This window comes from Salmo salar, chromosome 02, assembly GCF_965601325.2.
Source record: "Salmo salar chromosome 02, fSalSal1, whole genome shotgun sequence".
Classification (NCBI taxonomy): Eukaryota; Metazoa; Chordata; class Actinopteri; order Salmoniformes; family Salmonidae; genus Salmo; species Salmo salar.
In genome coordinates, this window is record NC_138292.1 from 38,229,707 (window position 1) to 38,257,519 (window position 27,813).

At 40.9% G+C, this 27,813-nt stretch overlaps 1 protein-coding gene across 1 annotated transcript in view; it reads right to left on the minus strand.

Moving 5' to 3' along the window:
- LOC106582184 (thrombospondin type-1 domain-containing protein 7A-like) overlaps positions 1-27,813 on the minus strand; it is a 103,015-nt gene that overhangs the window by 39,683 nt on the left and 35,519 nt on the right. The window contains exons 2-8 of the mRNA XM_082962675.1: positions 23,040-23,871; positions 18,867-19,121; positions 17,689-17,870; positions 10,723-10,791; positions 7,463-7,618; positions 6,524-6,727; positions 1,488-1,682 (exon numbers count right to left, since the gene is read on the minus strand). Coding sequence (XP_082818801.1) covers positions 1,488-1,682; positions 6,524-6,727; positions 7,463-7,618; positions 10,723-10,791; positions 17,689-17,870; positions 18,867-19,121; positions 23,040-23,871 — 1,893 coding nt within the window. The remainder of the gene's footprint in view (positions 1-1,487; positions 1,683-6,523; positions 6,728-7,462; positions 7,619-10,722; positions 10,792-17,688; positions 17,871-18,866; positions 19,122-23,039; positions 23,872-27,813) is intronic.

Here is a 27,813-nt window from a genome sequence, read left to right on the forward strand (position 1 = left end):
TACTACTATTACTGCTACTAATAGTACTACTACTACTACTACTACTACTATTACTAGTACTATTACTATTTTTAAAGATAAAAATAGAATGTACCAAAAAGCTTTGGAAACTTTGGCACCCTTGAAAGACCTTTGGAAAACATTGATATAGAATGTTAAAATTCTCACATCAAGATATGAGAATGTGTAAATACATTTGAAGAATGAGTTATACTTACTTACTGTACAACAACAAAACCAAAAGCAACTACTTCTTTCACTACATCTATTGCCACTAGGATTTTAAATCAAACCTATGGTGCCCAAAGGTTGTCGAGGTATAACTACAGTAAAGTCTATAAACATTGACAGAAATCCAATTATTTTCTCATTTGTCAACATATCGCTAAGGTTAAATGTAGCTAACAGCTAATTTCAATCACAAGTGTTACCCTCCATCACTGTGATCCATGCCACTACCATTGCAGTTACTGTGGGGAGGTAAACAACATGCAGATCAACTTTTAGCCAAATGTTTAAATGAAAACTAAAAAATCATAGTGACAGACAGAGGTACAGACAGACAGACAAACAAACAGACAGTAACAGACAAAGGGACAGACAGACAGTAACAGACAGTGTGATAGAGGGACAGTAACAGTAACAGACAGACAGACAGACAGACAGACAGACAGACAGACAGACAGACAGACAGACAGACAGACAGACAGACAGACAGACAGACAGACAGACGGACGGACGGACGGACGGACGGACGGACAGACAGACAGTAACAGACAGTAACATACAGTAACAGACAGAGGGACAGACAGACAGGCAGTAACAGACAGTAACATACAGAGGGACAGTAAAAGACAGGCAGTAACATACAGTAACAGACAGAGGGACAGACAGACAGGCAGTAACAGACAGTAACATACAGAGGGACAGTAAAAGACAGGCAGTAACATACAGTAACAGACAGAGGGACAGTAAAAGACAGTAGCAGACAGTAAGATACAGTAACAGACAGAGGGACAGTAAAAGACAGTAGCAGACAGTAACATTCAGTAACATACAGAGGGACAGTAAAAGACAGTAGCAGACAGTAACAGACAGAGGGACAGTAAAAGACAGTAGCAGACAGTAACAGACAGTAACAGACAGAGGGACAGACAGACAGGCAGCAACAGACAGTAACATACAGAGGGACAGTAAAAGGCAGTAGCAGACAGTAACAGACAGAGGGACAGTAAAAGACAGTAGCAGACAGTAACAGACAGTAACAGACAGAGGGACAGACAGACAGGCAGTAACAGACAGTAACATACAGAGGGACAGTAAAAGACAGTAGCAGACAGAGGGACAGACACTTTAATGGACAGTGTGAGTTGAAAGCTATACAAAGAGAAAGACCCCCTTAACATGGTAAATTAACACTACAGTAGATATACAATACAGACCATACAGAACGGCACACCATCTACAGTATATAGTCTCATAGTCACCTTCGCCTGCGTTGTAGGCCAGTACGGAGCGGGTCCTCAGCTGCTTGCCCTCGATGGTTTTGCTGGAACAGGTTTGGGAGCAGGAGGACCAGGAGGTCCAGTCGCTGAGGACACAGTCCTTAGGGCAAGGCACATCACAGGCGATGGGCTCAGGGGCAGGGGCTCCCCCACACAGCTCCTTGTCCACCATGTCGCCTGGGTGGCACAATAGAAAAACAATAATTGATCGAACTGTTTTTCAATACAGAAAAAAATCGCAAACATAAACAGAATCTGTAATTGTACTACACTTTATATAACTTAGCAGACTCTTATCCAGAGCAATTTACAGGAGCGATTTGGGTTAAGTGCCTTGCTCAAGGCACATCGGCAGAGTTTTTCGCCTGGTTGGCTCGGGATTCAAACCACAAGGTTACCTGTCACCCTCCATTATAATGTCTACAACATGATAAACCACACTACAATTTTCTGGTCCATTGTTGGGGTTGTTTATATGTTGTTTCCTTAGTGTCATTGAATGCGAATCAATTTCAACCCATACAATTCATTAACACAGACATTCAACTTGATCTGTTGTCTTCCTTCTGACATCACAGCTGGATCAAATGTTTGGTAACTGTTTAATAACATGCTGGGTTAAGATTACCGAGCATAAACTGTACAATATATTAATAATGACGTCGCTATTCTCAACGCAACTCGATCTGAATACTGAATTAGCTTTGGACATAGTAAGTACAAACTTACACGGGACTTACATTTGTTTCACTTACATATTTATGATTCATGACCACTTAAGTGGGTTATACTATTAAGCCGCATATTTTGTATGTGCTTTTAACAGGTTAACATTACTGTAGTGGGCTAAATCAGGGTCACACAAACAAATCTACTTTGAAACAAAAGTATATTCCTCACACACATGGTTATGATCTTACAGCCACCTGTACCATGTCAGATATAGAGTTGAAATGTATAACATTTTGAGTTCGCATCCCAATATTACACTTCATATACATCACAGAACACTGAAATATACCAAAACCGTTTGACATAGAAACATCGGATTTTCTGTTGTTTATTAATGAATGAAAAATATTAGGAAAGGGTTTCCGTGTCGCAATGAACTGAATTCAAGACACTTCAAAAACCAAAACGAGCAACACAACGGCTCTGCAGAGTAAATATGGATCTTCCGACGGTTGGTTTTTGCAATTTCAGGCTGAGGATGAGTTGAGCTTCAAACCCTCCGATCGGTCCGCCTTTACATTAAGATGTCACTTTGAGGAGCGTTCAGTGAACCAATCGTGACTGAACCGAGACAGTGTGGAAATGTGAAGTGACAGGGAAACTCAGTGGCTCTCACGGTGGCAAAAACATGAATGGACAGAACACCCTTTATTAGAAAAACTCCAGGCTTAGTGAACTGAGAAAAACGGTTCCCTTTAAATGAGTCAGAACAGTGAATATTAGTATATATCAGAAACGCTCAGTATCGACAGTGGAGTTTCAATTACATTTGTATAGACTTTTGTCTCCGTGTGGCTGTTGTTGGTGTGGCAGTTTCATAAAATTCAGCCTCAGTACGGCAGACAGACCCAAAGTCTCTCGGGCAAAAGTAGCACAAAATCATAACACAACAAACATCAGTGGAGATAGGGGGAATCAGTCAACGCCAGTCAAGATAGGTAGAAAAACACAAAGAGGTTGTGCCTCTCACAGAGCTACTAGGAAGACATCACCTGACCTGGCAATAACCCTGAATTCCACTAGTGGATGTACATGTACAGTATGTGTCCTGTATGAGGTGAGATGACAATGTAACATAGGATGTTTCAGTTTTTCCCGAATTTGGAGGATGATAAGAGGTCATTGTCAAAGGACTATCGCAAGAGTATGATTTGGACTCAATCCATTACAGTGCCTGTATCTTTCTCTGTGTATCTCTTTGATATCTCTCTATATCGCTTTCATAACGCTCAAACTAGGAATGGCGACTATACCTGGGATTGATAACATAGCATCTTTGTCAATTACACACACATTCTGAAACCTGCTGAAAAACCCAGACAGCATCTCTCTGCACCGACTACCAATCTCTTCAGTCAAACATTCTTCAGTAATAAAGTGGAGCAGTAAAACCACGAAGCTGCAAAGTTAAGGGAGTCCCCGAGACTCAGGGCCAGAGAGAATTGATTTGATTTAGTGTGAGCAGGGTTTAATTGCTCTGACTGAGAGAGTGAAAAGGGGGGAGGGCTTGGGAAGTGTTAAAGGAGACGGGGAGGGGGATGTGAGGTGGGCGAGGGCGTCTGGAGAGAACTCCATGATAAATGGCAGCCATGATAAATGGCAGGGCGGCTAACCACCATTCTCTCTCTAGTCGTTCCCAGCTCTTCACTCACTTACAGTATAGCCATATGTTAGAGGGTTGGTAGAGAGGTCACCTTGAGCAACATATGATTTTTTATCCAGAGGGTGAGACCCTGATTTAAGGCATCAGCATGCTTCAGTTCGGCTGGTGCCTAGCTGAACTCGGTTAGCCAAACTAAATGAGTGTGCTCGCATACTCCCTTAAAAGACCTTCGCTTGAAAAACAAGAAAAAGTGTCAATAGTACTGTTTGTCCATTTTGAGATGCCGTAGCCAGTATACATTTCCTCAAAATAATCCGAATTAATCTAAGATAACTGTCATTTATTTTGACATTTTGCCAAGGAGCTCTTAGCCGCTCAATTTTACATCTAACTAAGATGTTAGGTGCAGTATTTCTCAATCAAAAAATGTGCTTGAAAATTAGTTGCCTTTATTGAAGACTCTCTTCTGTTGATCAATCACCGACGAAGGGGGCATAGACTTCGGCTCCGAACTTGCCTCTATAAGAAATTGTATGTGCCCGAACAGCTGAAAAAACCCTCACCGAAGTCCAAAATAAACAGAAATGTCATAAAATGTCGTCATAATTTCCGGTGCATTTGGAAAGTATTCAGACCCCTTGACTTTTTTCACATTTTGTTACGTTACAGCCTTTTTCTAAAATGTATTAAAAAAAAAAATTCACTCATCAATCTACACACAATAACCCATAATGACAAAGCAAAAACAGGTTTTAAATTTTTTTTGCAAAAGTACATTAAAAAAATTATCTAAATATTACATTTACATAAGTATTTACTTTTTGAAGCACCTTTGGCAGCGATTACAGACTCGAGTCTTCTTGGGTATGACGCTACAAGCTTGGCACACCTGTATTTGGGGAGTTTCTCCCATTCTTCTCTGCAGATCTCAAGCTCTGTCCGGTTGGATGGGGAGCGTTGCTGCACAACTATTTTCAGGTCTATCCAGATATGTTCGATCGGGTTCAATTGTGGGCTCTGGCCGGGCCACTCAAGGACATTCAGAGACTTGTCCCGAAGCCACTCCTGCATTGTCTTGGCTGTGTGCTTAGGGTCGTTGTCCTGTTGGAAGGTGAACCGTTGCCCCAGTCTGAGGTCCTGAGCGCTCTGGAGCAGGTTTTCATCAAGGTTCTATCTCTTCCTTGCTCCGTTGATCTTTCCCTCGATTCTGACTAGTCTCCCAGTCACTGCCACTGAAAAACATCCACACAGCATGATAATTCCACCACCATGCTTTCGTGCCAGGTTTCTTCCAGACATGGCATTCAGGCCAAAGAGATGAATCTTGGTTTCATCATGCAGAGAATCTTGTTTCTCATGGTCTGCGTGTCTTTAGGAGCCTTTTGGCAAACTCCAAGTGGGATATGATGTGCCTTTTACTGAGGAGTAGCTTCCATTTGGCCACTTTACCATAAAGGCCTGATTGGTGGGGTGCTGCAGAGATGGTTGTCCTTCTGGAAGGTTCTCCCATCTCTACAGAGGAACTCTAGAGCTCTGTCAGAACGACCATCGGGTTCTTGGTCACCTCCCTCACAAAGACCTTTCTCCCCTGATTGCTCAGTTTGGCCAGGCGGCCAGCTCTAGGAAGAGTCTTGGTGGTTCCAAACTTCTTCCATTTAAGAATGATGGAGGACACTGTGTTCTTGGGGACTTTCAATGCTGCAGACATTTTTTGGTACCCTTCCCCAGATCCAGATCTGTGCTGCGACAAAATCCTGTCTTGGATCTCTATGGACAATTCCTTCCACCTCGGCTTGGTTTTTGCTCTGACATGCACTGTCAACTGTGGGACCCTAAAAAGACAGGTGTGTGCCTTTCCAAATCATGTCCAATCAACTGAATTTTCCACAGGTGGACTCCAATCAACTTGTAGAAACATCTCAAGGTTAGTCAATGGAAACAGGATGCAATTGAGTTCGAATTCGAGTCTCATAGCAAAGAGTCTGAATACTTATGTAAATAAGGTATTTCTGTTGTTTATTTGTAAGAAATTTGCAAACTTCGCTTTGTCATTATGGGGTATTGTTGTAGATTGATGAGGACACATTTTTATTTGATCAATTTGAGAATAAGGTTGTAACGTAACAAAATGTGGAAAAAGTCAAGGGGTCTGAATACTTTATGAACGCACTGTATGCACAAACTTTTCCGAACTGTTTCGGCTGGGAAGCGTGCGGACACCTTTATTCATCACAGATGTAAATAGTTAATCTGGAAGTGGTGGGCTACTCTTGGGGGGGATCAGGGAGCTGAGCTAATAATGTGGTGGATTCTGAGCATAATAGTAAGTCAGAATACTATAGTACAGTTTTATTGTACTATGCTAGCTTAGCAGGCATAACTGGTTGAAATAACGTCTTAATGACAACATTTCAACCATTTTCTGGTTGTAACAACGTCATTTCAGTCAGTTTGCCTGTTGGCTGTGTTATACATGAATTAGTCAAGCAAACGTCCACTGAAAATAAAGAACTCTATAATGTGCATTAACCGAATCAATAAACCTATAGACTGCAATCACAGAGCTTTATCTACAATCACACAGCAACGATTATGGAGACTAAGTTTAATGGAATTAACGAAGGAAAAATCCAATTGAAATAATCTTTAGCTGATAATTAGTTATCACCATGATTTTCCTCACCGGTGCTGTTGACACACTGGACCTGAGGTATCTGTGTCCCGGAGCCACACGGCAGCTCCCCGTCGGGGATACACTCATCCAGTCTGACCAGGCGCCAGACCCAGCAGCTGGGTTCGTCACATGGGACAGCCTCCACCAGGTGAGGGCAGTTCCCTGGTCCACCAGTTGGCTCATTGCTGATCTCCCGTTTCCTCAGTTTAAAACCTGCCGAAGGGAAAAAGACACATAATTCCATTTAATATGAAAATGTATAATGAAAAATACATAAAACCATATGGAAAAAATATATAAAAACTCTGAAAAAATGCATAATATGCCTAATTGTCCTCCTTTGGAATTCGAAATGGAATAATAGGATATGCTACTATGATAAGATTGGGATTAGTGTACAAGTGCAAGCAAATAATTGCCTAGTTAATTGTTGGCACTTTAACACATACTGTGATCAAATTGACCATAAATTGATACAAACGAGAGGATTTCATTGCGAAGAGCCAGCGTGTAATTATCATGTGGGTGTTGAACCACCCACAGATGTTAGATACTACATTTATGCCAGAATAGGTTTGTTTAAGAGGACTTGGCTACAATAACACCAACTACTATATATTCACTGATAATTACTGTATAACCTTCTGAAACAGTGCCATATTCATAAATGGTGTTCAGGTATAGGTGTTCAGTAGATGTTCAATAACTGTCAACAGCATTTCAACTTACTATCCACTAAGCCTAACCCTAGCCCTAACCTTAACCATTATCCCAACCCTAAACTTATCTGTTACGTAACCTTTATTCTAAACCTAACCCTAACCCTAACCTTAGCAAGCATTTGATTGTTTGTTGATAGTGTGACCATCTGTAGATCATCTATATGGGACTATCCAAATAAAGTGTGATCGACATACAGTAGTCCCACTCAAACCCTTATCCACACACCTTTCTTTCCTTCTTGAACATCACAGTTCTCATAGGTGCAGGGTCCCCAGGCCCCCCATGGGGACACTTCACACTCGATGGGACAGGGGATGTGACACAGCTGGGACGTGTTGGGCATGGGACCCCCACACAGCTTGCTGTCCACAGGACGGGATGCTAGGGACATGGAAATAAGGGACAGGCATACAAATATACTTACAGTGTAGTCAGAAATATACTGATATATTCAGAAATATATATACATTCCCTTATGTATTTATTTTGACAGTAAAGCTAAAACATTACATTTTAAATTTCATTAAAATGATCAAATGTTTCCTGAGGAGACAGAACAGAGTGTTACCTTTAATTGAATTGTATTTCATACATCTGTTTAGAAATTAAAGCACTTGCTGTATGTAGTCCCCCCATTTGAGTGACACAGTTACAGAAGGCACAAATATCATACCCCCAAGACATGCTAACCTCTCACCATTAGCATTTTTTTTTGGGGGGGGGGGGGGTTGATATTTATGCCTCTAACTTTCTCACTCGTCATTGTTCACGATTTGTTCATGATTATCCGTAATCATGGTACACATTAAATCAAATCAAATTTGTCAAATGCTTCATAAACAACAGGTGGAAACTAACAGTAGAATACCGGGGCCTTTTCCAATAATGCAGAGTTAAAAATAAAGATACATTATTTACCATTCATTTCTATTGGGCACAAGATAATCTGAAACACAACCAAAACAAACTGCAAAAGTTTGATGCAATCATTGTATGCTAGAAATATGGCTTTCATTTTACAACTTTAATACACATACTGTATAAGTGAATTTGTCCAACCACTTGACACCTTCAAATGGGGAGACTAGATACATAAAGTATTTTTAATTTCTTAACGGTAAAACAGATATGTATGAAAATACCCTCAAACAAAAAGTGAGATTCTGTATGAAACATTTGATCTCAAATACAAAATGCTGGAGTATAGAGCCAAACTAAACATTTTAGCTTCACTGTCCAAACAAATACTTAGGGGATTGTACATACTAACATAATCATACTAACATAGTCATAAATATACTGATATATTCTGAAATATTCCCATATACCCAGACAAATACAGAGAAATAGAGGAACAAATATACTGAGAAACAGATGAACTGTTAGATTAGATACAGCAGTGGTATTTCAGTATTATCTTGGAATCGACTGAGTATATTTTCCATTCATCTGTTTGATTTTATCCTGTACTTGTTTTCATGCAGAATGTTTACCAGTGTTCTTGGTTATGATAATGGAGAGGAAAATGCCAAATGGAAAAAAAACGTTGGTTTTTACTTATATGCACGCCTGTAGCCTAGTGGTTAGAGTGTTGGACTAGTAACCGAAATGTTGCAAGATTGAATCCCTGAGCTGACAAGGTAAAAATCTGCCGTTCTGCCCCTGAACAAGGCAGTTAACCCACTGTTCCTAGGCTGTCATTGAAAAGAAGATTTTTTTCTTAACTAACTTGCCTAGTTAAATAAAGGTAAAATAAATCAAAAACAAGGTCCCAGAAGAGAGCACATAAAACCCACAGTAAAGGTTTACAGTCTGTGAAGTGCTGCCATTTCCCTTTGTTTATCGCCCCACTGTTAGCATACTGTTAGCATTTGGCTCTATACTCCAGCATTTTGATAAATGAACTCTGATGAACCTTTCAGCGCTATCTAACACTTGAAACAACATGAAGACAGGCCCACCGCTCTCACTGAAGACACATGAAGGCTGTACCGAAGGTGTGAGAGAGCTGCAGTGTCTCCTCTCATACATATTCCATGAAGAATAATCCAGTGCTATGATTCCCCTGTTGTAGCGCTTCAGATTTAGAAGCTGTGTACACGATGCATATATTCCCGCAGAGGAACTTCACTTCATGCAAAGGAACAAAAGAGAGATTGTTTTTCTCGGCAGGAGGATAAGTGAGGCCGACTGTGAGACGCCATTTTCTGGATGTTTCTTAAATGCACTTGAATAAATGGGTTTGTTTGAAAGTTGGTGTGGAAAGTTGGTGAGTGGTTTTGTGTGTCTGTCACATCGAAACTGTTTTGGAACATAGCACAGTACTGGTTGTTCTGGTTGATGCAACAAAGGCTCTTGATCTCCTAACAGATTGTCCAAAGCAAAATCCACTACCATTGGCTACACTGTCAAATTTACACCCCTCTGCCACAGCACGAACAGACGTACACACACACACACACACACACACATGCACATGCACAAATGCACGTACGCACACACACCTGTATATGTGCACACACACGTACAGACACTCAATTTATGATCCAAACATTGCATCAATGGTTGCAACACTTTCAATCAATTACACTTGTACACAAATACACTTTCTCATTAAGCAGGATGTGAAGATCAAGATGTCCTCACACGTCTCTCTCCCTAAGTCTGACAGCTCCAACAATACATTCAGCGCTTCGAGTCTTATCAAGTCAAGAGAGCTGAAAAATAATTCTACCGAGCGTACAGCGAAAAGCAAGCACAGCTTTGAAATTGATATGCAAAAGGAATTATTCCCTTACAAATAGTCAAATACTGCATTTGGTAAGCCTGATAATCCTTGTATTATTAGTGTGCAGAACAGACTTAAATCTAAGTACATCAATACATTCTGAATAGAAATTGTCGACCAACAGATAGTGGTGTTTGTGATAAAGAAAAACCCAGCATCTTCATTACACAATTTATGCATTGTGCTTGTATTTCCTGCATTGTATTGAAACTACAATAACAAATGTCCCTAGTGCAGCTAATGTGAGTGTTGCATATTGTGTGCCAGAGTAGAAAAACAGGGGGAAAAACATCTCACAGATGCTTTGCATATTCCATTTGGAAAAACAACACTGAGTTATTTCACCATTCCCACAAAAGCATAAAAACTTGTCCCGATGTGCCAGGCAAATACTTTGTTGTCCTTTTTCCGTACCACTTCTTGAAACCGTTTATGCTCAAACTTAGTTGGAAACACATGTTGGTGTTTCAGAAAACTACACCAGTTGAGATGCAAAATCTGCGGAGAGGCCAACCTATCAAAACACTGTCATAGTATCATCCATCAAAACAGAAATGCATGCTAACAGTACATACTTCAACTGAGACACATTATTAGGAATGGAACGGGAAAAAGTAGAAGACAGAAGCAGCAAGGAGGAGAAGAACGCGGTCTACAAGGCAGAAAGAGGAGGTTCAGATTGGTCTAAAGCACCTACCTGTAACTTCAAAGCTGATGGATAGAAGAGGGGGAACACTAGGCTTCTGCTGGTTTGAGGTCTGACCCTCTGCGGGCACAGGGAGATACAACTATTAGCAATGCAGTCACTGGAAAGGGAGAGGGTTTCGGAAGTTGAGGCATACGTTAAGTGCTGCTACAGGAGTCTAGCGATTTTCCAATATGAGAAAGAGGCTTGTCGAAAGAATACGGATGGGAAGCGCTGCAGGGATACACTTGTCGATCTTTAAAAATGCAGATTGAAGGTGCTCTAATAAGATCAGTCTAGTTACCCCTAGAAACTGATCAACAGTCAGTTTTGGATTTTCCCCTCTAGAATGGTTAAGGTTTGGATTTAGGGAGGGTAAGGTGATCCTGGACCTGTGCTTATGGATGTGTTCTTCTAAGAGCGTGGTGATTTAGTTTATGCATGCAGTGGTGGTTGCTGCAGACTTCACTGATGCACTTTCTGCCTGTGTCTGCCTCTATCTATGTGCCAGCTGGGGAGATTACCCCCCTGATGGGGAGGAAGAGGAATCCTGCGCCAGGAAGATAAGAACACTCTCCCTTCTAACTCCCACACACCAGACACACGTGGGAACACAAACATACACATACATTTCAACAAAATCACGAGTACATTCTCCTTTAATGTCAGTCAATCTTTAACTGCATACCAAACGTGTGTTTCAACATGCAGGAGGACATGATGTGGTTTTAGTACTGTATCTATGGTTAGATAGAGAGATAGAAAGAGAGAGAGAGACTATTGTCAATGCAAAGAAGCCCAAATTGCGGTAGTGACGTGAAGACATACGACAGTTAGTGACACCGAGTATAGGCAAGCATTTTCTCAGAATGTATTCACACCCCTTGACTTTTTCCAGATTGTGTTGTGTGACAGCCTGAATTTAATATGGATTAATTTGAGATTTTGTGTCACTGATCCACACACAATACCCCATAATATCAAAGTGGAATTATGTTTTTTTACAAATGTTAATATATTAATTAAAAATAAAAAGCTGAAATGTCTTGAGGCAATAAGTCTCCAACCCTTTTGTTACGGCAAGCCTAAATAAGTTTAGGAGTAAAAGTTTGCTTAACAAGTCACATAATAAAATGCATAGACTACAATAATAGTGCTTAACATGATTTTTGAATGACTGTCTCATTTCTGTTCTCCATATATACAATTATTTGTAAGGTCCCTCAGTTGAGCAGTGAATTTCAACCACAAAGACAAGGGAGGTTTTCCAATATTTCACAAAGAAGGGCACCTATTGGTAGATGGGTAAAAAAAGTAGACATTGAGTATGAGCATGGTGCAGTTATTAATTACACTTTGGATGATAAATCAATACACCCAGTCTCTACAAAGATACAGGCACCCTTCCAAACTCAGTTGCCGGTGAGGAAGGAAACCGCTTAGACATTTTACCATGAGGCCAATGGGGATTTTAAAACAGTTAAAGAGTTTAATAGCTGTGATAGGAAATAACTGAGGAGGGATCAACAACATTGTAGTTACTCCAAAATACTACATAAATGACAGAGTGAAAAGAAGGAAGCCTGTACAGAATAATAATATTCTAATAAACATGCATCCGGTTTCCAGTAAGGCACTAAAGTAATAACTTTTTGTCCTGAATACAAAGTCTTATGTTTGGGTCAAATCCAACACAACAAATAACTGAGTACCACTCTTCATATTTTCAAGTATGGTGATGGGTGCATCATGTTATGGGTATACTTGGCATTTGCAAAGACTAGGGAGTTTTTGGGGGGCTAAAAATAAATGAAAAATCCTGCAGGAAAACTTAGTTCAGTCTGCTGTCCAACAGACACTGGGAGACAAAGCCATCTATCAGCTGGACAACTAATTAAACCACAAGGCCAAATATACACTGGAGTTGCTTACCAAGACAACATTGAATGTTCTTGAGTGACCTACAGTTAGTTTTGACTTAAATCGGCTTGAAAATCTATTGCAACACTTAACAATGGCTGTTTAGCAATGATCAACAACTAACTTGACAGAGCCTGATTTTTTTTTCAAAGAATAGTCAGCAAATATTGTACAATCCAGGTGTGCAAAGCCCTTAGCTACTTGCTCAGAAAGACTCACAGCTGTAATTGCTGCCAAATGTGATTCTATCATGTATTGACTCAGGGGGTTGAATACTTATCTAATCAAGACATATTAGTGCTTTATTTTCCATTACATTTAAATATATATATATATATATAATTCTTCTTCCACTTTGACATTTGAGTATTTCATGGAGATAGATGACAAAAAATGACAATTAAATACATTTTAATCCCACTTTGCAACCCAACAAAATGTGTAAAAAGCCAAGGGGAGTAAATATATTTCTGAAGGCACTGTAGATAACACTGCTGTGTGTACTGTGTATGACATGACACACAGAGTTTGTGTGTGTGTTTGTGTCTTGTGGTGTATCGGTCACAACAAGAGAGATACGTCTATCTTCATCATACTTAAAAGGGCAATCTGCGATCGCTACACAGTTTTTTTAAACTTTTAAATGAATGATATATACACATTGATCCTTGAAGAATATAACTTAAAAATGCCTCAAACTGTTTACCCCATCCGAACCCGAAAATATAAACTTGTTTTACTCCAATGTTTGTAAACACTGTAATTGTAAAAATACACTGTATAGCCTCAAAACATGGTTGAAACTAACACTTTGTTGTTGTTTGAACTGCAGATTGCCCCCTTCAAGCTCAAATTAGCACTTTCACCTGTGCACAAAAATATTGTCAGAATATAATTATCACCTCACCAACAATTACCGTTCCAACGACAGGAACATCTCCTGATATACACTGAGTGGCTGCTGCCAACATACTGACTCAAATCTCTAGCCACTTAATAATTAAAAATGGGATGTAATAAATGTATCACTAGCCACTTTAAACAATGCCACTTTATATAATGTTTACATACCCTACATTGCTCATCTCATATGTATATACTGTACTCTATACCATCTACCGCATCTTGCCTATGCCGTTCGGCCATCACACATCCATATATTTATATGTACATATTCTTATTCATTCCTTTACACTTGTGTGTATAAGGTAGTTGTTGTGAAATTGTTAGATTACTTGTTAGATATTACTGCATGGTCGGAACTAGAAGCACAAGCATTTCGCTACACTCACATTAACATCTGCTAACCATGTGTATGTGACCAATACAATTTGATTTGATTTGATATGCTAGCTAATTGTGCTTCTTGCGTAATGGAAATGCTTATTGTTTTTCTCACACCATCTCCACTGGTGGTGCTTAGTCTTAGAATCCTTGCTAATATAATTACCAGTGCAGCATTGACTTAAACTGGGCTTGACAGGACTGAGTGTCAAAGCCGGAGTGCACTCACTTTTCTAAGGCTTAAGAGTCACACCAGGACAGTTGACGATGCACAAATCAGGTTATGTTATGAAAGGAGCTCCACTTCCCGTGTTGCCTCTCGCTGTAGTATGCAGTGTTCAAGAGTTGCTATGGTAATTCTGTAATGGCTACGCTAATTGTAGAGCACAAAGCGTGATTTTAATGGGGTTATTCAGATACTGCCGTTGTTAGGAAATGTCAGAATGGACACAAGGAATGGAACTGTGAATACTGTACATGACAATGTGTGTTACTGAATTTGTTAGACACGAGACAATGATGCTGAAATAGTTGGGTGTGCCAACATGTAACTATTTTTGTCTTTGTTGTGAAATGTTTGGGACTGTTTCATACAACCTTTACAGACTTGAGACATGCAACAATATCAGCCGTGGGACAACATTTGTCATGTTATAGCATAGTCTTCTATGATGTTTATTATTACACATGAGATGGTTGGATGGTTTATGAACATAACGCCATCAGATATGCATCCGTATTTTGGTATTGAAACAGTTTTACATAGGAAAGACTTTGTTATAGGAAAGTGTTAGGGAAAGATCAACATTTTCTCGGGGGAGGTGTGGGGGAGGGTTGTGTGTTTTTTTATTGGGCACAGGGAAGGGCACTGCGTTTTTTTACATTTACATTTGCTCTTCTGCTTGTATTTTCTGTAACGTGCGTCGTATAGAGGGGACCAAGGCGCGGCGTGTTGAGTGCTCATGATTATTCTTTTAATTAAAACTAAACACTTTTACAAAGAAACAAAAAAACGCCAGCAAACAGTTCCGTCAGGCAGCAGACAACAAAACGGAAAACAACTACCCACAAACACAATAGAAAAACCCCCAACTTAAATATGATCTCCAATTTGAGGCAACGAGGACCAGCTGCCTCCAATTGGAGATCAACCAAAAACAACAACATAGAAATAGAAACCTAGAATATAACATAGAAATGGAAAACATAGAAAACCACCCAAAAACACCCCCTGTCACACCCTGACCTACTCTACTATAGAAAATGACATCTTACAAGGGTCAGGACGTGACAATTTTCCCTATAAACAATGACTTGGCTTACTTTTGATATTACCCTAATACAATTTAGAAACATTTGTGAAGGTTTGTTAGGTGTGGCTATAATTAAACTTTAGCTACTGCAGGCCTATGATGTGAAAGCAGTGCGCCCCGGCGCTCCAATCGGACTCTGACAGTTGAACTTGAGGTGAGGAAGACTTGTTTCAGGCCTACCAGAGTTACTTCTATAATCTAACAATATAATGCTTATCATTATACAAAATATTCTGATTGAAAAGGAACTAATTACCCTCCTTCTGCATTCTATATCTGTATAGCAGACGCAGTAGCCATCTCACATAAAGAAATGCTTGTCTGTGTCGTAGCATGTCACCGGCATTTCTCTCTCTATCGCTCTAGGGTTAGGTCTAAGCTTCTCTTCCTTTATATAGGCTATATATATTTATTAAAATGTTAATATCATACAGTGGACATCTAAGCCCTGATACATGTTGTGCTCAAATTTCTGACAGCAGCCTAAAAAAAAAGTAGCCTAAAAACCAATAAAAAAATAGGCTATAATGTTTTGCATATGCTACACATCGAAACACAAGGAATAGTGTTTTTGTCATTTGCTATAGGTTGTTTAAGAAAATGTAAATGTGGCTCATTTGGCCAATATCCCACGTTTATTGATGGAGCTGGATGCGCCAGGTCGGATCTGAATGCATATAGATACCTGGTCAATGTCTTAAATGTCCGGTAAATTAACATCTTCCCTGCCATGTTGTCTCCTAAAGAAAACTCTGAAATGGCATATTGTTTTAATGAAGATTTTAGAAAATCTGTCACCAATTGGATGGAAACCTAGCTAGTGCGCTTGTCCCGTGTGGCTTTGATTATGCCTGCACATCATAGTTCACCAGCAGCCCTAAACATCTTAAGAATACGCTACTAGCTAAACAAGCTGGTAAGAACTGTACTTAAACTCCCCCCTCATACTCATCTGGAGGTTGAGTATTTTTTTGTCTCTATCTCTGTAATTTGTCTGTATCTCTGTAATTTGTCTGTATCTCTGTAATGCGTCTCTATCTCTGTAATTTGTCTGTATCTCTGTAATGCGTCTCTATCTCTGTAATGCGTCTCTATCTCTGTAATGAATCTCTATCTCTGTAATGCGTCTCTATCTCTGTAATGCGTCTCTATCTCTGTAATGAATCTCTATCTCTGTAATGCGTCTCTATCTCTGTAATGAATCTCTATCTCTGTAATGCGTCTCTATCTCTGTAATGCGTCTCTATCTCTGTAATGAATCTCTATCTCTGTAATGCGTCTCTATCTCTGTAATGAATCTCTATCTCTGTAATTTGTCTGTATCTCTGTAATGCGTCTCTATCTCTGTAATGCGTCTCTATCTCTGTAATGAATCTCTATCTCTGTAATTTGTCTGTATCTCTGTAATGCGTCTCTATCTCTGTAATGCGTCTGTATCTCTGTAATGCGTCTGTATCTCTGTAATGCGTCTCTATCTCTGTAATGCGTCTGTATCTCTGTAATGCGTCTGTATCTCTGTAATGCGTCTGTATCTCTGTAATGTGTCTGTATCTCTGTAATGCGTCTGTATCTCTGTAATGTGTCTGTATCTCTGTAATGAATCTCTATCTCTGTAATGCGTCTGTATCTCTGTAATGCGTCTGTATCTCTGTAATGTGTCTGTATCTCTGTAATGCGTCTCTATCTCTGTAATGCGTCTCTATCTCTGTAATGTGTCTGTATCTATGTAATGTAAGTATATGTATTTATGTAGAAAATAGTAGAAAATAGGGACCACAATGGAAATAAGTCCCAGACTTATTTAAAAAATTTCTGTATATATGTATATATTTTTTTTACTGACAAATAAAATCAATCAATCAATCCAAACTGAAAGAGTCATCTGTTACAAAACACTAAAAAGTTGAATGTCATTCAGAGATTGTCAAGCCTTCTATACTGGGTAGGCCTACAAGGTAGGGAGGGAAATATTTTCTGTTTGTGGAGATTGACATAGTCTATTTATTGTGGTGTTGAAAAGACAAAGCATGATATCGAAGTGCCCTAAGTCGGTATGCTTTGTTTATTGATTGTGTGGTGCATTGGCACAGAAACCTGTTGGTGGTAAACTCTTTGCATATATTTTATATAATTATAAATATGGCTCGTCTGGGGTAGTCTGCGAACCCCTGACTTTTTGTCCCCTCGACTGTGAAACAAATGTATGCTGAAGTCGATATCCATGTTTATAAACACAGGGTCGTAAACATGACTTATAGGTAATTCTATGAGGGGGAAGGGTGTTCCATTTATTTTAATGTACAAGGGGAGGGTCATGTGAAAATATTTTTTATGTTATGCATATTTGTTTATGACACCTAGATTTGGACCAGCCCCTCCCCCCAATACATTTTGATCAGTCCCTTATATATAGGAAAAACTTTGTTATGGAAAAGTGTTATATATAGAAAAGCCTCATTACCATCTTTGTCTTTGAGGTTGTTGAGGTAGGTCAGTAGTTCGGCGTTGGCCTGGACACAGTACACCTCTCGATTCTGGAGCCCTCCCCCACACAGGCCGGTCTGGTTGCTACGCCGACGGTCCTGTTGGCTTAGCAACGAGTCCACCCTACAGTCGCTCCACTCTGTAGTCCTCCAGGTGTAGCTGTGACGGTGACAGAGATGGGTGTGTGGGGGTTATGCTGTCAAAACACATTTCAAATCTGACTGATGTTTCTTTAGCTAATCAAATCCCTGACATGTCTGTGCTATAAAAACACATTTGTGACTTGTGTGTTGATCTGTTCTACCTGCATCTGAGGCTGCAGCTGCCAAACTTCAATTACACTAATCCTTATCGTTCCACTACAACTCCAGTAGCTATCAACGCCATGTTTGGCTAATTGCTTCCAATCCAAGTAACACATGAGTAATATGAAAACATGCATTTTAGTCATAAAAATAATCCATTTTAAAGGCTTTGTCACGACTGATAGTTTTATAGATGGTGGGGTTTTGAAGTATTTCGCAGAATCGGAACAGGAAAGCTCAAGTGTTATGTGAATGGTTGTGTAAAGACGGGATATGATCTGTGTGTGTGTGTGTGTGTGTGTGTGTGTGTTTGCGTGGCAGGTTACAGGAGAGACAATATTGTCATAGACTCCACTTGACTGGAGTCTGTGTCTGGCAAAAGCTCAAACACTTGCACCAATCTTTCTCCATATGCTCTCTCCTCCACCACAGACACAGGCCCACACAAACAAACTCCTACGGGCCACCCAGGAGAGCGAATTAGCTAGGTGAAGTAGCTAATGGGAAATCAACAGAATGAATGTATCACCTCTGTCAGTGAGAATCCAGTAGACTTTGGGATGTTAGTGCACTAAGTGGTTCCAATTTGTTGAAAACTTCCTGGAGGCCTATCAGGTTCCTGAACTATGTACGGTAGTATCTTTCGACACACTGGTACTACTGTGTAATACATTACATTTGGACACGACATTTCATCATTTTAAATTCCACTAATACAACATTGACTTAACCCACGTTCAAGCTCTAGGCCTACCATAAATGTCCGTATCTTTCTTACCATATATTTAGTGTAAAACTATAACTTCCACACATACAGCCACACATCCTCATGACACTAAGTGACACTCACGTGGCACAGGGCAGTACTCCATCCCCCTGGGGGTCACATGGCTCCCTCTCCTCCAGAGGCGGGCAGTCCTCCCCCTCCCCCACGGAGAACTGGTGCACGCGTCTGGTCCTGGAGCGTTGGCCCCGGGGGGACTCAGGGTCTGGGTCTAGACAGGCCTTGGAGCAGGGGCCCCAGTCTGCCCACTCGCTCAGCTTACAGTCCTTAGCGAGGATGCAGGACTGGACCGTCAGAGGGAGGTCCCTGGGCAGACACCGACTGGAACACAGAGGTGAGGCGAGAGCAGAGGAGTGGCAAGGTCAGTAATCTGAGATCAGTCTGCAAGCTGCCTGCAATTTGCAACAGTGGATGTGAAAGTTGGTCCTGAGGGAGCCCTGTGTGTGTTGGTAGGTCCTAGAACAAGTGGTCACTGGGTTTCAAAGACAGTTGAGGTACATTTTGAGGTAGAATTTGGCATATGTTGGTTGAATTTGTGGAATGTTGGTTTTCGTCCTGTCTATTGCAGTGTGTCATTCATCAAGGAAGCATTGTTTTACGTCAGATAGACGGTTGTGTTGGGTGACGCCACCACCTGTCAAAAGACAATGGGAAGCCAGAGGTCATTCATCAATGAGCTGGATGTAAGTACATGATACTAATACTATCATATACTATAATGTACTAATACTTGTACTATAGTATAATGTACATTATACTAAGCATGTTGTAATAAGCTGTATTCAAGAGTCCTTAGGGAACTGACTGGCATTGAACCCTAGTACTCAACCCTTCATTCAGAATCATCACAACTTAATAAACAATGCAGAAAAAAAAGATGAAAAGGGTTTGTACAACAGCCCCCACATTTAGGTAGGGAAATGGTTGCTGGTTCAAATCCGGCTCAAAGGACCATGAGAAGAGGGGTTTTGTACATGTAATACAATACAATACATAAAGTTACTTATACTAGGTTCATATCTACATCAATTCTGAAGGGTAGTGCCTCAAAAGCATCAGAGTAGTAACCACAACTGATCAATCACCAAAAACAATCACTCTGTTAATCATTCAACTTGCCATTAGAGCTTATGAATAAATGCTGCCTCTTTAAGCTCCTTCAAATGACTAGGAATTAATGCCGACCATTTTCTGTTCCTTGCTCTGTTGCATGCATTGCCTTTCCCTGAGGCGCTGCGGCTGAGGAGCTTTTACTGCTAATTACAGCTCTGCTTCATTTAGAAACCTCTCATTTAGACGACGCCGATGCCACACTTCACCTCTAGCTTCTCACACTTCTGCTAGAAACGAGTGAAACTGGTTTGAAAAACGCTTGAAAAAGAGCCTGAGTTGTGTTTTTAACCACTCTGTCTCCACAGATGAAGATACCTTTGAATTGTTTGATGTGGTGGGCCTGCAGGTGTGACGTCACGACAAAGATCCATTGTGCTGCCAGCAAGGCCCGCTGCTAGAGTATCTTTCTCAGTGAACAACATTCAGGAATTAAAACAAAGGTTTTGTGACACAGTGAGGATAATGGCTCGCTTCCTGACTCAGATGAAACTTCACACATGCTTAAAAAGCCTTAAAGCGTCCATTGACCCTTTTCACGGCATCTCAATCTCTTTCAGTATTTGATATTTTTGTTGTGTCAACTTTTTATTATATTCTGCATTGTTGTAGGGGTTTTGAAGTCTTAAAAGTAGTCATACTTTAAAAAAAAATCTCCGTCAGTCAGACAGAACGGGGACAGACAAACAATTTCACTTGAAATAAGAGAGTAATAATATTTCAAAACACTCAAACTCTCATTTTAAAACCAATAAAGGTTATATGACAAACAAGAAATGCCATGAAATTCCACAAAACAGAGTTTGGTTTCTGAAGAATATCCACATTGAACCCAAACATGCTCATTACACAAGGCTTTGGCTAAGAAACATGTTGTACAATTGAAGCCTACAAAACTGGCTGTACTATGTGGGTCAGGGAATGTGAAACCCTGGGAGAAAACTTTTAACAATATTTTTTAGCGCCTTGATGGAAACACAGTTTAGAAAACAGAGTGGAATGGTTGGAAGGCCAGTGAGGCCAGTGAAGAGAAACATAAGGATGGAAGAATATGAGAGACTCAAATTTGAACTAAAAGATGTAAAGTGATACTTTCTAGAAGTGCTTCTGGTGGTAAATGGAAACTTCAGAGGCCAACATGTAAACTGGAACCTACAGTAAATAGCCTACACATGCATGCTGTTTTCATATGAGTACATGTAAAGCCAGCCACTATTCTACAACCAGGCTAAAACAAAGTCTAATGAGTCAAGAGAAAGCTGTGACCCAACGATGACAAATGTACATCAAACAAAATGGGAAATGAAGTCAGCAAGATGTTCGGAGGACGACTGCCTAGATTCACTGGGTATCGCTTCAGAGAGAACCCAGCAAACCGGGAACATTCCCAGAACATTAGCTAAGATTCTCATTAAGATCTAGTTAGGGGTTTATCTAACTTTAGGATGATAACATCCCAAAAACATACAAAGAATGTTTTTGATAAGAACATTTTTATTTTATTCAGAAAATGTTTTAAAGGAAATATCCTTGGAATGTTCTATTAACATTCACAAAAATGTTGTGCACAACATCTGTAACAACCATCATAGAACATTCCCCCAAATGTTCTCATTAGGTTTCCAGGTAATGTAATAACACAATGTACTAGTAAAGTTTTTATAAGAAACTGCTGCAAGAAAATATGAGGGCAACGTTCTGGGAACGTTATTGCAACATCAGGCAAATGTTTTATACAAATATTGTATAATCATCATCGCAACTGGACAGTTTTTGTGCTATGAGTACATTGCCGCAACCTAACAAATGTTCTGGGAACTTTCACAGAAACAATGTTGGTTTGCTGGGAAGTTTGATCCACTTTTCTGAAGTGGCAAAAACAACAATGAATATTTCAGAACCAGAAATAAACAAGTCAAAGATTAATATTTACCTTCCTAAGGGCGTAAGATTTGTTTTGACGGTTCTTTTGAAATATTTGATCCCAGCCACCGCTGAGAAATTGGCCCCAACAGCGCATTAATGAATATATTTAGTACATAATTTATCAAATCTGTAGCATGTGACACATACATAATGTGGATGTAAGGCTATATAACGGAGACTGTAGCTCTCCTTGCTAGAGATGAAAGACCTCATGGATTCTAAGATGAGAGGTACTGTACAGTGCTGACATTTGAAGTTATTGTCACTCAGCATAAAACAAAGACATCATTCAACGCAAAAGAAAGAGCTTCAAGGCAAGATAGAGTTAGGGACAGCATCAAGCGAAGACAGGGCCCAAGGAAATGTCAGTTTACTTGAAGGGCACGCATGCAGTCTTGTCTACTGTATATCGTATATAAGATATAGTATGTGAAGAACCTGAATCATTGATAACCTGAACCATACTCCTAATATGAAAGAGTTTCATAAAAAGTATTTGGTCAACAGCATTTAAAAATAAATGACTGTACTTTTTTAAGTTGAACTGAAATGACTCTTAATAATCAAGCTTTTTGATTTGAAATGCTTTTATCTTTCCTCACCTGCACACGTAACAATACCAATACAATCATGTGCATTGTGCAACTCATCCTGCTCTTTTACAGTCAAAGATTACAGAAGACCTTTCAAAGTGCTTTACAAAGTGCTGGCTAAGATTCAATCCCTGTCACGGAATGAGCACCAGTGAATATAGAGTTGTCATCTCCACCGTTGAAAGTAAACATCAGAAAGTGGGAGTGCTCCATTACTTGGACAGCAAAGCAGAGACAAATAACCATTCCCCTACCTGTCATCCACTGTACATCAGTACAGAACATCACCTCACAACATAATACTATGCTTACAGTTCTGAAAGAAGATAAAAACAAGCCCTTGCAAAGGCCTGTTTAGACATGTGGCAGGTTTGTGCCTATATTAAGATTGAGTGTTATTTAAGGACAAGCCAAGAGATAACTCACTATGATGACTCACAGAATTACAGTTCTGAAAGGACAAAAACACATGGTTTCCTTTGACCAATGAAATATCATGGTTTGCCCATTTAGACTAAAAGTACAATTTTAAAGGACAACCAGCACACAGACACAAACTAAGGCACCAGTATTACCCCAGACCCTGAAATACTGATGCTGAGCCACTTACTTGAGTCCCACCGTGCTCCCGTTCCTGTGTGCACAGGACACCGTGCGACTCTGGTATCCCACCTGGATGTCCCAGAAGGGACTCTCCTGCCTGTTGAGCCGGTTCCGGGTCCGTTTCTTCTGGATCAGCTCCCTAGTATCAGGGTCTTTGACCCCAGGCCTCTCCCTGGCCCCCCCTTTACCCTTCTTACGCTTGGCCTGCCGCACCGGCCGGGAAATGGGGAGAGAACAGGGCATCCAGGGCCCCACCCTGAGGCTGTACACCCCCTCAGGCCCCTTACAAGGCCCTGGCTTACAGGTCTGGAACTCGGTTAGGTTTGGGCAGGCGGAACCCCCGAAGAGCGGAGGCACCAGGACACTGCGCACCCGGTTCTTTAGGCCGGTTCCACAGGTTTTTGAGCAGGACGTCCAGGGGGTGAATTCAGACACTACACAGTCCTGAGGGCAGGGGATGAGGCAGGCCTGCTCTAGTCGAGGCTTGGGCTCAAAGTACTCACAGATGTTGTCGTCTCCGGGAGACTCGTCTGACTTTAGTATGCAGCCCACCTCCCGAGTCTGAATGCCCTCCTCACCCCCATTGCATACGTATGGCCGCATGCCCCCAAAGGTCCTTGCTGACACGGACACACACTGGTTCCAGGCACCCAGTTTCCAGTCGTAAAGGTCCTTGTGCCAGTCGCATACACGGAAGCAGTTCTGCTGGTTGGAAGGCCGCTGGGACTGGTCACAGTTGGTGTGGAGGGTGGTCCAGCCGTCCACGTGGGCACACCACACAGCCCGACTCTGGCTGCCACCTGGGCCACAGTCACTGCCCATACATCTGCCCCATGGCCCTTGGGAACACAACACAGACAGGGTTAAAATAACCTTTTATTTTTTACATCAAATGGTAAAGTGGATACAGTGAACACTATACAGTATATCAATTGATGGGAAATTGATTATTTTAGGGGCGGTAGTTTATGAATAATTTGGAAAAAGCAAACCATACAAATATCATCTGCAGGAGGATCGATGGAGACCAGTAATGCCATAGAGAACCCCGACCACGCCTTCATACCGGCCGACAGAGGCATATAGCACATTGACAATTCATGCACTAAAAGATTAGTACATCAGCTATTCTACTATAGCTCCCCTTCCAGCTCCACATTATTACTCTGAATGAAGTCTCCATTGCAGCCGTAACACAAGAGCTTTCTCTGACTTCTCTCACGCCAAACCTCATCACAGTAAAAAAGCTGCGGCTTAATAGTAGTGTTTTTCATTGAGTCATTCAGCTCAACCTAATCCGTGACCATGTTGTGCTCTACCGCTGTTATCCACATGCTAGTGACAGCACAAGACAACCAAGAAAGAAGAGGAGACTAATATACAGCTTCACCTCAGACCAACCCCTTCCATCTACAGCGTACACATCACAGACAAACTGAAATGGTCCACTCCCACAGACAGTGTGGTGAAGAAGGAGCAACAGCACCACTTCAACCTCAGGAGGCTGAAGAAATTTGGCTTGTCACCTAAAACCCTGACAAACTTTTACAGATGCTCAATCGGGAGCATCCTGTCGGGCTGTATCACAGCCTGGTACGGAAACTGCACCGCCCACAACCGCAAGGCTCTCCAGGGCATCTGATGTCACAGGAAGGCCAAAAAGATCTTCAAGGACATCAACCACCCGAGCCACTGCCTGTTTACACCGCTACCATCCAGAAGGCGAGGTCAGTACAGGTGCATCAAAGCTGGGACCGAGAGACTGAGAAACAGCTTCTATCTCAAGGCCATCAGACTGTTAAACAGCAATCACTAACTCAGAGAGGCTGCTACCTACATTGAGACCCAATCACTGATCACTTTAATAAATGGGTCACTAGTCACTTTATACAATGCACTCTAAATAATGCCACTTTAATAATGTGTATATATCTTACATTACTCATATCACATGTATATACTGTATTTATACCATCCATTGCACTTTGTCTATGCCGCTCGGCCATCGCTCATCCATATACTTACATGTACATATTCTCATTCACCTCTTTAGATTTGTGTGTATTAGGTCACTACTGTAAGTTGCTCTGGATAAGAGCGTCTGCTAAATGACTAAAATGTAAATGTAGTTGTTGGGGAATTGTTAGATTACTTGTTAGATATTACTGCACTGTCGGAACTAGAAGCACAAGCATTTTGCTACACTCACATTAACATCCGCTAACCATGTGTATGTGTCAAATAAAATGTCATTTGATTTGATTTGAATTGATTGTGTTAGATGACGGCCTCAGGCTGAGTGGTATCCGGCTGCGGGTGCCTTGTGTTTACCCATGTTGCACCCCTAAACCGATTCCCCCCCTGTGGAGGATGAAGAACGCTAGTCTGCCTGAAACAGGCTGAAACATTTCCTGCAATTATCAGACCCAAATGCCTCAGATGACAGCCTATTAGTGGACTCATCTCCTCGCTCAGCTGCTGATCTCGCAGGCAGGAACTGGCTTCAATCAGCATATCAGCATGTCGACAGAAGCCTCAAGGCACATCACCCGTGGTTGTTTTATTTCCCCCTATATCAACACAAGATCAATGCCCTGCTGTCAGACTGCACATGTATCATATATAGTTGTGATTCAGGGGATGTCTGGGCATCCGTTAGCTACCGATCAGATTGGGGTTAATTTAATAGCCTTATGAAATGGGGTGTCTGGGGTATTCGGCACAAAAGAGGCAGGGGGTAAATTATCTGGAGCACTCCCAAGGCTTATCCCTATATTCTGTTTGCCTGAGTAAATGAAACCCTAGCAAAATGATTTGCCGTGGTATATCAGACCGTATACCACAGGTATAACTAAACATCTATTTTTACTGCTCTAATTACGTTAGTAACCAGTTTATAAAAGACATAAGGCATGTCTGGGGCTTTGTGGAAATGGCCAATGTACCATAGCTAAGGGCTGTATCCAGGCACTCCGCGTTGCGTCGTGTTTAAGAACAGCCCTTAGCCGTGATACACTGGCCATATACCACACCCTCTCGGGCCTTATTGCTTGAATATATAACTCAGGGGGAGATTTTTCTTTCTTTTGTGATCCTAGTTAACATTTTTACATAATGTCCAAGGGCCTTAACAGATCTCCCATAGGCTCAAGTGCACATACTCCCAACTCTAAGCAGCAGATTAGGCTAGAGTAAGAAGTGTAATATCCCCACTGTTGGAGAATCAGTCGGATCTCTCTGTCCCCATGTGTGTCCTCATTAATGAACAGACATGTTTTGGCTCCCACAGGGTCATCCTCACTAAGGATGGAGTCACACAGAGCTGTTCACTTGGTTGTGTTTGCTTGTTATTGATCCTTCTAAAACAGGAACTGCTTACTGCCAAGGTCAGGGATTATTTTGAGCTGTCCTTGCTGTCTGACAGATACTAAAGTGGTGGTCCTATTGCCAAGAAATCCCTGTCGTTACTTCTGGTTTAGGTGTCTCATAGAGCACTCAAAATGTCTGTCATTCTACAGAATGTCAGGACCAGATTGGACAGGTGTTATTATGAGCAGATTATTTTTGCTTTAGGAAAACCACTTAAAATAAAGTGCTCTCACATCTCAGATGGCCAAAGCTATAAAAATAACTGTAAAATGAAAGTGAGCCAAGGACCTTGTATCCCCAAACTACCATACCCAACTCCTAATAAAGTTCAGTTGCAGCACAGAGTGAAATGGAATACAAAAAGCCCTCTTAAATACAATTGCACGTAACCCTTGGCAGAGATGAACGTCAACATATTGAACATGCCAAGTTGAGCCCCTGTTAAACCCAGTAGAGCAATTAGTTAGCTAAAAGGCCTACAAACAATCTAGCCAAAAAGCTTGCAAACAATCAGATGAGCATTACACAAGGCCAAACTATGTATCCCTTCAGAGAGACCATGGAAAGACAAAGGATGAAGAAACAAACTCCACATAGTCCTAAGGGGTCGTACAGAAGTCTGCATTTGAAGAAAATGCATCATAAGTTCATAAGTTACTAAAGTATGGTCAGACGCTTCATTTCACTTCCAAATGAACATTGACCTTTTTTTTTTAATAAACAACACCAAATTGTAAATCATGGGTTATAATGAAAAAGAGAAAAATATGTCTGAGGAGAAGGAAGAGACCAGAGGCTACCACTTGATGTCTGCTGAAAAACTTTGAGCTGCTTAACATTCATGGATAATTACCAACCCTATGTTCAGTGTGATCTGTGCCCTTGGCCATGTTTCGCTAAGCTACAATCCATTGACTAAAGCTCTTCCTCTCACAATTGACCTGAATGTCATTAGCTGGAATACCACAATGTCGCTTCCATGGTTTAAAGGGCTTTGATGATTTTGATTCATTAAGCATAACATACAGCACCGTACGTAACTCTGAGGCAGACTTTTGATTTAACCCATACAATGTTAAATCGTTTCCTCCATTTAATTATATTTTTCACAAATAGGAAACATTGTGCAGACTCCGTGTCATTATTGATGCCATGGCATCTTCATGAACAAGTGTCATGGTTACCATCTGCAGTCATCTCATTGGATTCAGCTAATGAAATCCTTAATTTCAGTGATCAATAACAAACCAAAGGTGGAATACTGCACTGCAGCTTGTAGGAGACAGACTCATTTGTTACTCCTGCAGTGACATTTTTGGCAGTCTGCACAAACCACCCATTCATGTGTGTCTGTCAAAATCCAACTGTCAATGCATTCAACAGCAGACAAATTTCAAAAGGTCAAACGCAAT